General features: G+C 38.9%; 1 protein-coding gene across 16 annotated transcripts in view; it reads left to right on the top strand.

Annotated features, from left to right (window-relative positions):
* Window positions 1–15,506, top strand: part of RPS6KC1 (ribosomal protein S6 kinase C1) — a 230,954-nt gene that overhangs the window by 46,729 nt on the left and 168,719 nt on the right. For 14 of the 16 annotated variants that reach the window (XM_021063835.1, XM_021063836.1, XM_021063842.1 and 11 more), the window contains one exon: window positions 9,595–9,710. In XM_021063835.1, the coding sequence (XP_020919494.1) occupies window positions 9,595–9,710 (116 nt within the window). Of the gene's footprint in view, window positions 1–3,687; window positions 4,323–4,402; window positions 4,509–9,594; window positions 9,711–15,506 lie in introns of those variants that run through there. The other 2 variants (XM_021063840.1, XM_021063847.1) reach the window with 2 other exon arrangements.

Here is a 15,506-nt window from a genome sequence, read left to right as displayed (position 1 = left end):
GCTATGAGCTACAGTGTAGTTCGCAGACGCGGCTCAGATCTGATGTTTCTGTGGCTGTAGTGTAGGCTGGCAGCTGCAGCTGCAATTTGACCCCTAGCCTGGGAACTTCTATATGCCATGGGTGTATAGAAGAAAAAAAGAAAAAGCCAAAAAAAAAAAAAAAAAAGAATTATAGGCATATGGCTAAGAAAATTGAAAAACAAAGCTAATAAAGACTGTTCAGTAAAAAGCAGTAGTTTCCTAGAGAGTAACATCAGAATGGTGGCATTAGGAGATGATTCCTTCTTTCCCCTTTAATCTAAAGCGAGGAAAACTCGAGGAAAACATCCACAACAAAGTTTCCTCTGCCCAGCAGAAAAGGATGCTGGAGAGATGACACATTTGAAACATTTAGAGGAGGTGGAACCAGGGCAACAGTGGAGGTGGTACCAGCCCCCTGGCCATGGTAGCTTGCGCCCACAACTGCAGAAAATGCCTTAGCAGCAGCAACCTTCCAGCCTCAGTGGTAGCTGCAGCCACAGGGGACCATGCATCAGTGGTGGCAGGGCCTGTGATCCTGCTGATGCACTGTCAAAAGTCAGTGATAGGGAAAGATTTTAAAGGCATCAGGGAAAAAATGATAGTAATCTACAAAGGCACTCCCATTAGACTGTCATCAGATCTCTCAGTAGAAACTCTGTAGGCTTGGGGAGAGTGAGATGACATGTTGAAAAGGTTCTTTTACCTGAAATGAAAAGGGAAAAGTACACAAATCTTGGAGTAAGGTGATAAGCAGACAGAATCAGAATATTACAACTCTGTATTAGAATAGTTTGTTAAACACAAATACAAAGTTTAAAGGGAAAAAAAGCATTAAAAATAACTAGCTACTTCAACTTGTTAATGAACTCACAACATGTAAAGGGATATGTGTCAGCAAAAACGCGTAAAAGGGGAAGAGGAAAAGAATGGAGTCTGGACAGGCAAATGAAGATATGGTACTGTTAACCGAAAAAGGACTATTTTATCTGAGTTTTTTTTTTTTTTTTTTTTTTTTGCTGTTTAGGGCCACACCCATGGCATATGGAGGTTCCCAGGCTAGGGGTCTAATCAGAGCTATAGCTGCAGGCCTACACCACAGCCGCAGCAACTTGGGATCTGAGCTGCATCTGCGACCTACACCACAGATCACGGCAACGCCGGATCCTTAACCCACTGAGCAAGGGTAGGGATCAAACCTGCAACCTCATGGTTCCTAGTTGGATTCATTTCCATGGCGCCACAACAGGAGCTCCTTAACAGACTTTTTTTTTTTAACCTGGAAGAAGGTGGGCTTGTAACAAAAATTAAAAATTGTGGAGAGTGGCCTTGTTTTGAGGAGAGTGTAAGTGAGAGCCTAGAGTGTCTTGAAGAAGCTATTAATAGAAGCCTCATGGTCTTAAGACTGCAGGTGAGAATTTGCAGGAAAATTAGGTAAGTGTTACTAAAAACTGGAGGAAGGGGTAGATTCTTCTTGTGGAGTTGCTGAATGTTTAGCAACAGAGTTGCATGCTGTTATAAGGAAAGTAGAAAATGTAGCAAAGGAAGAGGGTAAGGAGCTAAGGAGATTTGCAGCCCAGTGTTTAATAAGTATGGTTTGGTTTCTTCTTGCTGCTTTTAGTAAAATGTGAGAGACTTTAAAGAAAGAATTGTTTTTGTAGTGGCTTAGAACAATGCAGCTTTATTTTCTTATGGTTTTGGGGCCCAGAAGTCTGAAATCAGTATCTTTGGCGCTGAAGTGAAGGTGTCAGCAGGGCCTAGAGCCTCTAGGGAAGAAGATGGTCCTTGCCTCTTTAGTTTTTGGTGACTGGGCCTATTTCTTGGCTTGTGGCAGCATCACTGCAGTCTTCAAGGCCCTCATCTTCACACCTCTGTCTCTGTCATCTTCGTATTGCCTTCTGTGGGCGAAATCTCCTGGCCCCTGTCTTACAAGAGCATTTGTGATGGCATTTAGTGCCCACCCTGATAATCCAGGATGATCTCTACATCTCAAGATCCCTAATCATATCTGCAAAGACTCTTTGTCCAAATAAAGTATCATTCACAGGTTCCAGGCATTAGGACCTGGTATCTTCGGGGCTGTTTTTCAGACTACCGCATACTGTCGTATGTTTGTCTGCCCGGCTGCCTGGCTTCATTCTGAAATTTTTAAGATCATGGAAATATCCTCTTCTACAAAATTGCCCTTTAGCTTTAGTATCCATTGAGTCTTGTGTAAACCAGTGTTTGTATGATGGCTGCAAAGTAATGATTTTCCAATTCCAGCACCCCTTCTGCATTAGCAATTATTTTTCCTTCTCCCTTTATGCATCTCAGTATCTTGTATGCATGCCTTTTTTTTTACTTGAATCTATGTATCTGTCTATACATCTGTATATTTGTATGTGTCTCTATATAACTGTTTGTATATTTATCCATCTAGTCATTATTTATTTGGACTCACATGTCTATTTTTTTCCCCTAGTAGTTTAGAATTCATTAAGGTACTTAATTATTTTGATGCTCAAATTGTCCCAGTTTTTCTTTTTTATTTATTTTTATTTTTTTGTCTTTTTGCCACTTCTTGGGCTGCTCCCTCGGCATACGGAGGTTCTTGGGCTAGGGGTCGAATCAGAGCTGTAGCTGCAGGCCTATGCCAGAGCCACAGCAACGTGGGATCCGAGCCGCATCTGCGACCTACACCACAGCTCGAGGTGACGCCGGATCCTCAACCCACGGAGCAAGGCAAGGGATCGAACCCGCAACTTCATGGTTTCCTAGTCAGATTCGTTAACCATGAGCAATGGTGGGAACTCCCCCAGTTTTTTTTAGTCTCTTGCAAGTACTGCCCTTGGTTTCCTCCCTCTACTCTAGGCTATTCCTTGGAATTCACTTTTATCCCCTCTTAGTAGTTAATCCTGTGTAAATAGTTAATAATTCTTTATAAGACTTTCCTTGTTTAAATTGCTGTGTGAATTCTATCTTCTGGCTAGACTCTGGCTGCCACTGAGACTTCTATTTGGGCGGTAGATAAGCTTGTAGTTTGCTTCTAGACTTTTCAACAGCTAGAGTTGGAAAACTGTGCTAATGTACATATGTATGTGCAGTGCTTACATTATATATAGTTCCATTTGTAGAAAAATGTGCATAAATGCATATATAAACTGCATATCTTTTTTTTGTCTTTTTAGGGCCTCACCAATGGCATATGGAGGTTCCCAGGCTAGGGGTTGAATCAGAGCTGTAGCTGCCGGCCTGCAACACAGCCACAGCTATGAGGGATCTGAGCCATGTCTGCAGCCTACACCACAGCTCATGGCAACACCAGATCCTTAACCCACTGAGTGAGGCCAGAGATCTAACCCATGTCCCCATGGATACTAGTCAGGTTTGTTACCTCTGAGTCACATATATTTTAATAAATACACACACACACACACACATTTTAGAATTGTTTATGATAGCCTTTGCTAAACAAAATTTTTTATTTTTATTTTTTATTTTTAGGGCCTCACCTGAGGCATGTGGAAGTTCTTAGGCTAGGGGTTGAATCTGAGCTGCAGCTGCTGGCCTATGGCATAACCATAGCAACACGGCGTCCGAGCTACGTCTGCGACCTATACGACAGTTCACAATAACCCTGGATCCTTAGCCCACTGAGTGAGGCCAGGGATTGAACCTGCATTCTCATGGATACTAGTTGGGTTTGTAACCTGCTGAGCCACAATGGGAACTCCTTATCTGTGTTTAAATAGACATACATTTGTGTGAGGTCAAGACATACCTAATATGTGTAACCTATGATAGTGTGGATGAGAGCATATTTTTACCTTTTCCCTTATATCTTCTGTACTATGGAAGTTAACTGCACTCCAATAGCTGTAACTTTAATGTTAGGAAATGTACAGCCCAGACTCTTAAACAATAAGCTTGTGACTGAGTGAAAGGAAATGGCTTCTAAATTGTTCGAAATTTTTTAGCTGTTATTGTCTGTTGCTAATGGATTATCTTCAGCTTTTCTCCACATCCTTATGTATCAAGAGTGAAAGTTTCTTATTAATCTTAGTAAGAAAGCAATTTATCTCTTTCCGTAAATGGTACAGTCTATTTGTAATACTTACAACTGCAGTGAACCCTGCAGACAACAGCTGTGGTTTTGTGGGAGGAACTGTTGGTTAATCATCTGTCTTTTTAGCTGTTCTCACAGTTTGAGTATATAAGCCTCAGCAGCAGTAGAGAGTCCTATTCTAATTTACGGAACCATCGGCTGTGTAGTTACTGTGCTAGTGTCACAGTGAAAACATGCCTTTTGGAATCAGACAGAGGTAGGCCCAAATCCTCTCTCCACTGTTTACTAGTGGTGTGATCTTGTATAAATTAACATCTGAACCTGTTTTGTTATTAGTGAGATAGGCTTATAACTTCTGTTCTGCGGATCGTACCGGAATGTGTGTAGCTCACGTCGGCTGTTGTTGGCTCCCACCTGTGGCTCAGTCTGCCACTCGTCTCAGGTACCACACTCTCTCGTGTCTCCTTCTTTAGTGTTGCACTGCTCCACTTCGAAAGTTCTAGTTAGGCTTTCAGACTTTAAGCTGTCTCTTCTAGGAAGTTCTGTTTCCTTTAGCCAAGTTTGTTGTTTTTCCCATGTAGTTCTACATTTTGTCAGTATGACACTTGGGTCATTTAATTTTTCTCCAGTTTTAAAAATTTGTGGAATTTTCAAATTTACAGAAGAACCCTCAAGAAGAGTGTAGTGAACACTTTTATACCTTTTGCCCAAGTTCACTAATGAGCGTTTGGCCACATTTTCCTGTATCTGTGTGCATATCATTTTTTTCCTCTGAACAATTTGAGAATAAGTTGCAGATACTGTGACATTTCATCCCTACTTCCCATGTTTCCTCTATAATCAGAATACCATAGCACACTCAAGAAAGTTAACATCGATATTTTGTCACATATGCAGTACATATTCATACTTCTCCAGTTACTCTAAAAATGGCCTTTTTAAAGATTTTTTTTTTTAAAGTTTTGATCCAGGATCATGCCTCGAAGTTTATTTTTATTTTTATTTGTTTTTGTTTTTAGCCATGCCTGCCTGCAGCATGCAGAATTTCCTGGGCCAGGGATCCAACCCATGCCACAGCAGCACCCTGAGCCTTAGTAGTGACAGTCCTGGGTCTTTAACCCGCTGAGCCACCAGGGAACTCCTTTAGGTTTGTTTCTTTAATCTAGAGTATTCCTTATGCATGTTTTTGGTCTTTTATAGCATTGAAATTTTTAAGGAGTGTGAGACAGTTGTGCTGTAGGTTTCACAGTCTTGATGTGTCTGATTGTTTCCCCATAATTAGATCATTGTTTTTAGATTGTTTGTTATATCTTATGTCACACTGTGATTTCCTGTGAGAAAGGGAAAAGCAGCTCCTGACAGATAATAAACCTCAGGAAACATTTGTTTTACATTTTTTTCCCCCCATGCCTATGGCATGTAGAAGTTCCCAGGCCAAGGATCCAGCTGGAGCCACAGCAGCGACAGCTCTGGATCCCTAACCGCTAGGTCACCAGGGACTCTGTTCACAGGAAAATAAACATTGACCATGTGAGTGGAAATTTAAAGCAGTGATAAAAGAAGCACCCGTTTATGCTTTCTCATTGTTGCCTTTTAAATAAAGTTTTGATGTTATTAAAGGTTAATAACTTGAAAATAGCAACTAGGGTGTTGTCGACCAGGATTACTGGTCAGTAGGACTACTGTTGAATCTCATTACTTTTTAATTTAATTTTCAGATTAGGTGGCTTTGTTTTATATATATATATAAGGGCCGGTAGTTATTGCATTAAAATTCATCTGCTTCTCTTTGTCTGTGCCACCAATATTATGGTGTGTTGTTGTTGTTGTTATTCTGAAATATCTTAGGAACAAAGAATTGAATATGTTCTTTCATCATATTTGTTCTGATGAGAGGATTCAGTGTAATTGAACCTTTTAATGCATTAGCCTTTATTTTTAGTTGTATTCCACTTTGAAAATGCTCTAATTCATCTCTGCTTGTCCAAGTTTAGTGGAATAAAAATGCACAGATCAATAGAAATATGACAGAGATGCACTTTTGACGTATTTGTTCTGTTTAGAAGTTGACCTACTCATTGCAGAAGCATTTTAATACAGTTTAATAGGGAGTGGGGTGAATCATTGATCACACTAGGATTAAAGCAGCCACATTTTTATGTGTTGGTATGAGCTAGTAAGTAAGAGTTTTTAGGATTTCATCAAGTATTAGAAAGTTTTTTGTTAGAATTTCTCAACAAATAGTTTTAATTCATTTAAAGATAATAACAGCTGATCTTATGGGATGAAGCATAACATAATATGTGCATTTTCTGGATTTCTGTTCCAAGATTACAGATGCTCACAAAATTACCAATGTTAATTTATAGACATTATAGTTTACTTTTTTGTTTAAAGAATAAATATGTTGGACAGTAATCATAAGCACCAATGAATACTTAATTTCTTATTTAGGCAAAAGAAGGAATAATGGATAGTTAGCTATCATTTTAACCTATTTGGCCGATAGTTTTTCCCCAGGATTGATTATCTTAGATGGTTTTCAGGCTAAAGAATTTGCTCTACATGTTAGGGCTCTTGAAAGTTTCTTTTCAGATGATATTTATTATTGCTAGGCAAGCTAGCAGTGTCATTTTAGGTGTGTTTTTATCATTGGGAGAATTTAATTTAACTTAATTATTGCACATGAACTGGTAACTAAAAGAAAAATACATTTAGTATAATGGATTATGTTAGATTTGGTTATTTGTGACAAAACTTAAAACCAGGTGTTTGTTACTTTCTTTCTCACAGCATATGATCTGGAGGAAGCCTCAGGTAGGGCAGCTCCTCAGTAATCCCGAGTCCAAGCTCTTGCCTTGTTGCCCTGTCATTTGTAACCTCCCATGTCCTGGTCTTTCCTGGAAGGGAAAAGGGAGGTAGAAGAACGGGGGAGAGCGAGGGTGTCTATCACTGGTCTCTCTCTTTTTTTTTTTTTTTTTGTCTTTTTGCTATTTCTTGGGCTGCTCCCACGGCATATGGAGGTTCCCAGGCTAGGGTTCTAATCAGAGCTGTAGCTGCCAGCCTACGCCAGAGCCACAGCAACACAGGATCCGAGCCGCGTCTGCAACCTACACCACAGCTCACGGCAACGCCGGATCGTTAACCCACTGAGCAAGGGCAGGGACCGAACCCGAAACCTCATGGTTCCTAGTCGAATTCGTTAACCACTGCGCCATGATGGGAACTCCTATCACTGGTCTCTTAAAGAGACTTCTGGGAAGCTGCAAAATAACTTCTGTTTATATGTTATTAGTCAGAATTTAGTCCATGTCTACATATAACTGAAAGGCAACCTGGAAATGATAATCTTTTTTTTTTTTTTTCCCCATCACCCCTGGGCCACCACATACCTGGTTAGAAATTGGTGTCATTTTACTTAGAAAGAAGGTGAGAACAAATATTGGGATGGCAACTGGCAGCCAATCCAGCCTAGAATAAATAAAGTAACATACTGGATTCTAAGAATCCTCTGATTGGAGTTCCCGTTGTGGCTCAGCGGAAACCAATCTGACTAGTATTCATAAGGATGCAGGTTCGATCCCTGGCCTTGCTCAGTGGGTTAAGGATCCGGCATTGCCATGAGCTGTGGTGTAGGTCGCAGATGTGGCTTGGATCTGGCATTGCTGTGGCATAGACCAGCTGCTGTAGCTCTAATTCAACTCTTACTGGGGAACCCCATGTGCTGCAGGTGCGGTCCTAAAAAAGACAAAAAAAAAAAAAAATCTTCTGATTGATTGCCACCTGCCTGCTATCCTTTACTGGGTCCTGGACTTTTTGAGGATGCTGATACAAGTTACAGATTTTCTCCCTAGAAAAATGTACCTGTGGACATAATGCATGGAATTTTGTGGGATTGTTATAACCTATCCATTAAGTATAGGGAGTTGCTCTGGACCCACTGTTAAAATTTCTTACTAATGATGACTCTCTTTTAGAATAGAATGTTCCACTATAAGATTGTTCTTTGTATTAGAAAGTTTTCCCAAGTTTTTATTATTCACTCCTAATACAGTCAACAAAAATGTATTAGCATGTTCTGTATGCTGGACACTGTAATGGTACCTGAAGATTCAAAGACACTGTGATTCTTTATTAAGTGCTTATTTACTGTGTGCTGTACAGAACTGTTCAAGTACATTGTACATTTTCTCCATTTTATAATTAGGAAATAATCTGCCCAAGATTTTATAGCTAGTGAATGATAGAGTAAATAGTTTGGACCCAGGTCTAATTCTAAAACTGTTTCTGGAGTTCCCGTCGTGGCACAGTGGTTAACGAATCCGACTAGGAACCATGAGGTTGCGGGTTCGGTCCCTGCCCTTGCTCAGTGGGTTAACGATCCGGCGTTGCCGTGAGCTGTGGTGTAGGTTGCAGACGCGGCTCGGATCCCACGTTGCTGTGGCTCTGGCGTAGGCTGGTGGCTACAGCTCCGATTCGACCCCTAGCCTGGGAATCTCCATATGCCGCGGGAGCGGCCCAAAGAAATAGCAAAAAGACCAAAAAAAAAAAAAAAAAAAAAGAATAAAACTGTTTCTTTTAGTTACCATGACGTAGACATTTCACCATAAGCATGAAACATATTGAGCTGAGGTATTCAAGTGTTTTGGTTTCAAATTCTTGCCTTGGGTAATATACCTAGGAATCTCTTTATGCCTTTATTTTCTATTGACATTTGAAAAGCCATTTATAATGTTTGAGTATGGGAAATGCTCCTCTCTTCATTTTTTTATTTTTTTAAACCTAAGTTGCAATCAGTATGATACATGGCATGTGACAGATGGCAACCAGAAATGTGATCTGAGTGCAGTACAAAGTAATCATATTTGAAAATGTCTTACCAGCATTCAAATTGTATATATCATTAAAAAATTCAATGAAAACCACTTTTCGATCACCTTCTAAATCAGAGCTCACTGGTGCTGCGTGTGTTCTCTTTTTTTTCTTGCAAGTATGCTTTCATGTACGCTGACAGCATCACACATGGAATTTGGCTTGAAAGCTTTTTGCTTCAAGCTGAGGTTTTTGACCTACTGATATACAGATGTTCTCATAATTTCCTCTCTTCAGCTCCTTTATAAATCAAAAAAGAGTGGGAAAGGGAAAATTACATGAGTAATTAGAGTATTAAATTACCATAGAAAACCATTTGAGTTCTTTATAATTCTCTTTTCAACTTTACTTTCAAATTACTAGCTTCTTAAATGATAAGTTTTTTGTATTGACAGGCTTTAGATTATGACTGCACTATTTATTTACTAGTTGACACCTCTGCTTCTTATTTGAGCAGAAACGTTATTTTCTTTTCTGATGGGAGCACTGCAGATTTCCAGTTGTAAAGACTAGATTTGACGCCAAAAGATTGCATGATGTGCATGATGTGCAAATAGGCAGGGATAGGCCTTCTGCTTTCTAAATTGTGAACCTAGATTGTCATAAACCAGTGCTTGATCTGTCTCCTTAAGTGTCTGATTCTTATTTAATTCTAGGACGATTCGACGAAACTGTTATTGAAGAGAGGAGACAGTGTGCTGAAGACCTGCTACAGTTCTCTGCCAATATTCCTGCTCTTTATAACAGTAAACAGCTTGAAGATTTTTTCAAGGTTTGGTAGTCTTTCTGGAGTATTTTGTATTTTATTAAATGCCTTTGTTTTCTAATTTGTAGTAAGGTAAGTTTCAAGTTTTTTCTTTTTTTCTTTTACTTTTTTATTCTTTTGGCTGCACCTGCGGCTTATGGAGGTTCCCAGGCCAGGCTAGGGGTCCAATCAGAGTTACAGCTGCCTGTCTACACCACAGCCACAGCAACATCATATCCGAGTTGAGTCTGCGACCTACACCACAGCTCATGGCAATGCCAGATCCTTAACCCACTGAGCAAGGCCAGGGATCAAACCTGGAACTTCATGGTTCCTAGTTGGTTCGTTTCCGCTCCCCGCCCCGTGGGAACGAATTCTTTATCCATTCATTTGTTGATGACACTTAGGTTGCCTCATGTCTTGGTTATTATAAATAATGCTGCTATGATGAGTTCATTATCATTTTTAACAATATTTTCTAATTTATTTTGTACTGAAACTGTGATAGTTGTCGGTTGACATGTTTTAATTCTCCTGTTGCATATAGCTTTTTAGAAAAAAGCTAAGTGATTGTGCCATCACTATTTTCCCTTCTTTAACAATTGTAGACGTAATTTCTCAGACTGTGTAGCCAGTGAGTCATATGAGGATCTTACAGAAGGATCTTACCAAAGGATCTACATAAGGAATTTATTATTTTTTAATTTAAATTTAAATTTTTTTATTTTAAAGACTGCACCCATGGCATATGGAAGTTCGCAGGCCAGGGACTGAATCTGATCTATAGCTGTGCTAACACCTGTACCAGGCCAGGGACGGAACCTGCATCTTTGCATCCACCCGAGCCACTGCAGTTGAATTCTTTTTTTTTTTGCCATTTCTTGGGCCGCTCCCGCGGCATATGGAGGTTCCCAGGCTAGGGGTTGAATCGGAGCTGCAGCCACCGGCCTACGCCAGAGCCACAGCAATGGAGGATCTGAGCCGAGTCTGCAACCTACACCACAGCTCACGGCAACGCCGGATCGTTAACCCACTGAGCAAGGGCAGGGACCGAACCCGCAACCTCATGGTTCCTAGTCGGATTCGTTAACCACTGCGCCACGACGGGAACTCCTGCAGTTGAATTCTTAACTCACAGTGGGAATTCCCAGGAATTTATTTTTTATGACCTATTTTAGTTAACTGAAGATAGCTGATCTTTTGAGAGATATTGCAAACTGACTTAGAAATAGTAGTAGAAAAGTTTGTAGTAATAATGATTCCTGCTGATTGACTTTGTTGCTTAATTTTTCATTACTCTGCAAACTTGGTTGAGTTTGATGAAGGTGGCTTCTGCTTATGACCTAATGCAGATCTTTAGGATAAAAGGCCAAGTCAAGTTGATGTAGTATTCAGCTGTTTGCTAAATACAGTGTTTCTATGTAGCTGGGAGTCTATGCTTATAGAAAAATGTAGCATTGTTAAGCAAGAAGAATATTGCTTTGTAGAAATTTTGAAAGACACTTTTGAAGATTAACACATACCAAAGGCTAAAAAGGGATATAGAAGTCAGATCATCGATTTTAAACACTAAGTAAAAATTAGCAGTTCATTCTGTTGCTTTTGAATTTGGGAATTCCTTATTATAACTGCTGCTGGAAGACACTTTGTGAAATGAGAGACAAAAGAAGAGGAAGAAAAACCCTGGCAGTTTTAAGAGAAGTCAAGCTAGTCTTGGAAAATATTTTGGGACTATTTTAAGCAGTGTGGTAGGCAGGTGAGAGATACTGATTTGGTAATATCATAAGAGTTATACTTAGTTTCTTTACATGGAAATAAGTACATATAGTCTTTGAAAGTTATTTAGCTATAAATAACCACCACCACCACCAACACAGCTCACCAAATTATCTTAAACAAGAAAAGGGTTTATTTATCTTACACAACAAAGAGTTTTCTTCATATAATATATATAGATTTTTAATGGTATAGTTGATTTACAGCATTATTTAAGTTTCAGGTATACAACATAATGATTAACGATTTTCAGGTATACAACATAATAGGTTTTACTCTATTCATAGTTATTATAGGATATTGGCTATATTCCTTGTGCTGTACATTATATCCTGGTATCTTGTTTTCTTTTTTCTTCTTTTGGTTGCACTTGTGGCATATGGAAGTTCCTAAGCTAGGGACTGAATTAGAGCTACAGCTGTAGGCCTATGCCACAGCTATAGCAGCGCCAGATCTGAGCTACATCTGTGACCTAATGGCAATGCCAGATCCTTAGGCCGCTAAATGAGACCAGGTATCGAACCTGCATCCTCACAGAAACAGCACTGGGTTCTTAACATGCTGAGCCACAATGGATACTCTGGTAGCTTGTTTATTTTATACATAGTAGTTTGTACCTCTTTTTTTTTCTTCGACTGCGCCCATGGCATGTGGAAGTTCCTCAGCCAGGGTTTGTACCTGAGTCACAGCGGTGACCCGAGCCTCTAGTGAAAATACCAGGTCTTTAACCTGCCCTGCCAGAAGGGAACTCCTTGTACCTCTTAATCCCCTACCCCTGTTTTGATCCTTCCTTCTTTCTTCTCCCTACTTTTAACCGTTAATTCTTTATATCTGTGAGTCTGTTTTTTTAAAAAATATTCACTGGTTTGTTTTAGTTTTTAGATTACACTTACAAGTGATATCAGATAGTATTTGTCTTTCTCTTTCTAACTTATTTCACTAAGCACAGTACTCTCCGAGTCCATCCATGTATAGCAAAATTTTCTTCTTTCCTATGGCTGAGTAGTATTGCGTGTATGCATGTCTTCTTTATCCATTCATCTGTTGTTGATGGACACTTAAGTTGCTTCTGTATCTTGCCTATTGTAAATAAAGCTACTCTGAACATTGGAGTGCATGTATCTTTTTGAATCAGTGTTACTGTTTCTTTCGGTTATATACCCGGTAGTGGAACGGCTGGATTGTGTGGTAGTTCTCTTTTTAGTTCTTTGAGGAACTTCCATACTGTTTTCCTCGGTGTCTCTACCAATTTACTTTTCCACCAACAGTGTGCAATGGTTCCCTTTTCTTCCTATCTTCGCCAACATTTGTAATCTTTTTGATGATAACTGTTCTGACAGGTGTGAGATATTGTGGTTTTGATGTTGAACATCTTCTCACGTGGCAGATGGCCATCTGTATGTCTTCTTTGGAAAAATGTCTGTTTGGATCTTCTGCCCATTTTTAAATTGGGTTGACTTTTTTTTTTTTTTGATGTTGAGTTGTATGAACTGTTTATGCATTTTGGATATTAATACCTTATCAGTCATATCATTTGCAAATGTTTTCTCCTACTTCAGTAGGCTTTTTTTTGTTTTATTTTATTGATGATTTCTTTTGCTGTTCTAAAGCTTTTTATTTTTTAGTTCAGTTAGGTCCCATTTGTTTATTTTCACTTTTGTTTCCTTTGCTTTAGGAAACAGATCCAAAAAAATATTGCTATGATTTGTGTCCAAGAATGTTCCATCTGTGGAGTTCCCATCGTGGCTCAGTGGTTAATGAATCTGACTAGGAACCCTGATTTGTGGGTTCAATCCCTGTCCTTGCTCAGTGGGTTAAGGATCCGGCGTTGCCGTGAGCTGTGGTGTAGGTTGCAGACGCGGCTCGGATCCCATGTTGCTCTGGCTCTGGCGTAGGTCGGTGGCTGCAGCTCTGATTGGACCCCTAGCCTGGGAATCTCCATATGCCACGGGAGTGGCCCAAGAAATGGCAAAAAAGCCAAAAAAAAAGTTCCATCTGTGTATTATTCTAGGAGTTTTGTGGCTTCTAGTCTTATATTTAAGTCTTTAATCCATTTCGAGTTTAGTTTTGTATGTTGTATGAGAAAACGTTCTAATATCATTTTTTTTTAACGTGTAGCTGTCCAGTTTTTCAGTCCCACTTATTGAAGAGACTGTCTTTTCCTCATTGTGTATTTTTGCCTCCTTTGTGGTGGATTCATTGACCATGAGTGAATGAGTTTATTTCTGGGCTCTCAAAAGTTTTAGGTTTTTGTTTTTTGTTTTTTGGTTTTTTTTTTTTGACTTTTTTGACTTTTGACTTTTTGTGTTTTCAGGGCCGTACCCATGGCATATGGAGGTTCCCAGGCTAGGGGTCTAATCAGAGCTGTAGCTGCCAGCCTACACCACAGCGACAGCAGCGCTAGATCTGAGCCACATCTGCAACCTACACCACAGCTTATGACAATGCTGGATCCTTAACCTACTGAGCGGGGCCAGGGGTTGAACCCACCACCTCATGGTTCCTAGTTGGATTTGTTTCTGCTGCACCACAACAGGGAACTCCCAAAAGTTTTAGTTTTGATAAATTATAATGTACCAATCTTTTTTGAATCATACTTTTATTGTCCTAACAACTCTTTGATTAATCTAAAGTCAAGGAAATTTTCTCCTATGCTCTTTTCTAGAAGTTTTAGTCTTACATTTAGGTCTGTAACCCATTTTCAGTTAATTTTTGTGTATAAAGTGAAGTAACAGTCTAAATTTATATTTTGGCACATGACTATCTAATAGTCTCGGCACATTTGTTGAAAAGACTACCCTTTTTGCATTGAGGTATATTGGTACTGTTGCTGAAAAAATTGATTGGAATGTAATGCTTTATTTCTGGACTTGTAACATCTTCTGTTGTTCTGCCTGTTCTATAACAGTACTGTATTGTCTTGATTATTGTAACTTTATAATAAGTTTTGAAATTAGATAGTGTAAGTTTTCTCCCTTTATTTGCATTTTTTCAAAATGGTTTTGACAATTTTGATTCCTTTGAATTTTCATAAAATGTTTCAGCATCAGCTTATTCATATGAACGAAAAATTCTCATAGAATTTTTGTTGTTGTTGTTGTTGGCTGCACTTATGGCATGTGGAAGTTCCTGGGCCAGGGATCAAATTTGTGCCACAGCAGCGACATGGGCCACTGTGGTGATAATGCTGGATCCTTAACCTGCTGCTGCACCACATGGGAACTCCTGATAGAATTTTGAATAGAATTGTATTAAATCTGTAGTTCAGTTTGGTGGGAATTATTATCTTAGCAATAATGTCTTCTAATCTATGAACATGAAATAACTTTATTTATTTAGGTGTTCTTCACTTTGTCTCAGCAGTGTTTCATGTATGAGGCTGGCACTTCTTCTGTTAAATTTATTGCTAAATATTTTATTCTTTTGATGCTATTATGAATGGGATTCATTTAACATTATGCTTTAAAGTTTTGTCCATGTTATAGCAGGTGTCCATGCTTTATTCCTTTTTCATGCTTGTTATAATAGTTCTTTGTATGGATCCATCGATTTGCCGCATTTTGTTTGTTCATTTATCAATTGATGCACTTTTGGGTTGTCTTCTCCTTTTGACGATTATGAATGATGCTGTTATGAATATTGGCGTATAAGTTTTTGTGTGGATATATTTTTTTCCTTTTTCTTAGGTACACACATAGGAGTGGAGTTGAAGTGAGAGGATTTTAAACTCTAATTGATTTAATTTTCTTGTTATAAGTCTGTTCTATTTTTCTCTTTCTTCTTGTATCAGCTTGCTAACTTGCATCTTCCTAGTTTTCTTCTAAATTCTACAATTTGTTCATGATATTCCTATTTAATGTTTTAAATTTCTATAGGATGATAGTGATGTCCCCTCGTACATTCATTATTTTGGTAATTTGTGTCTTGTCTATTTTTTTCTTGGTTGGTCTAGCTAAAATGTTTGATGTTTTTGTTGCTCTTTTCAAAGAATCAACTTGGTTTCATTGATTTTTTTTCTCTATTTTGTTTATGGATTTCTATTCTAAA

This window comes from Sus scrofa, chromosome 9, assembly GCF_000003025.6.
Source record: "Sus scrofa isolate TJ Tabasco breed Duroc chromosome 9, Sscrofa11.1, whole genome shotgun sequence".
NCBI classification, from domain to species: Eukaryota; Metazoa; Chordata; class Mammalia; order Artiodactyla; family Suidae; genus Sus; species Sus scrofa.
The sequence above is the reverse complement of the archived record's forward strand: the minus strand, read 5'-3'. Positions and strand labels throughout refer to the sequence as shown.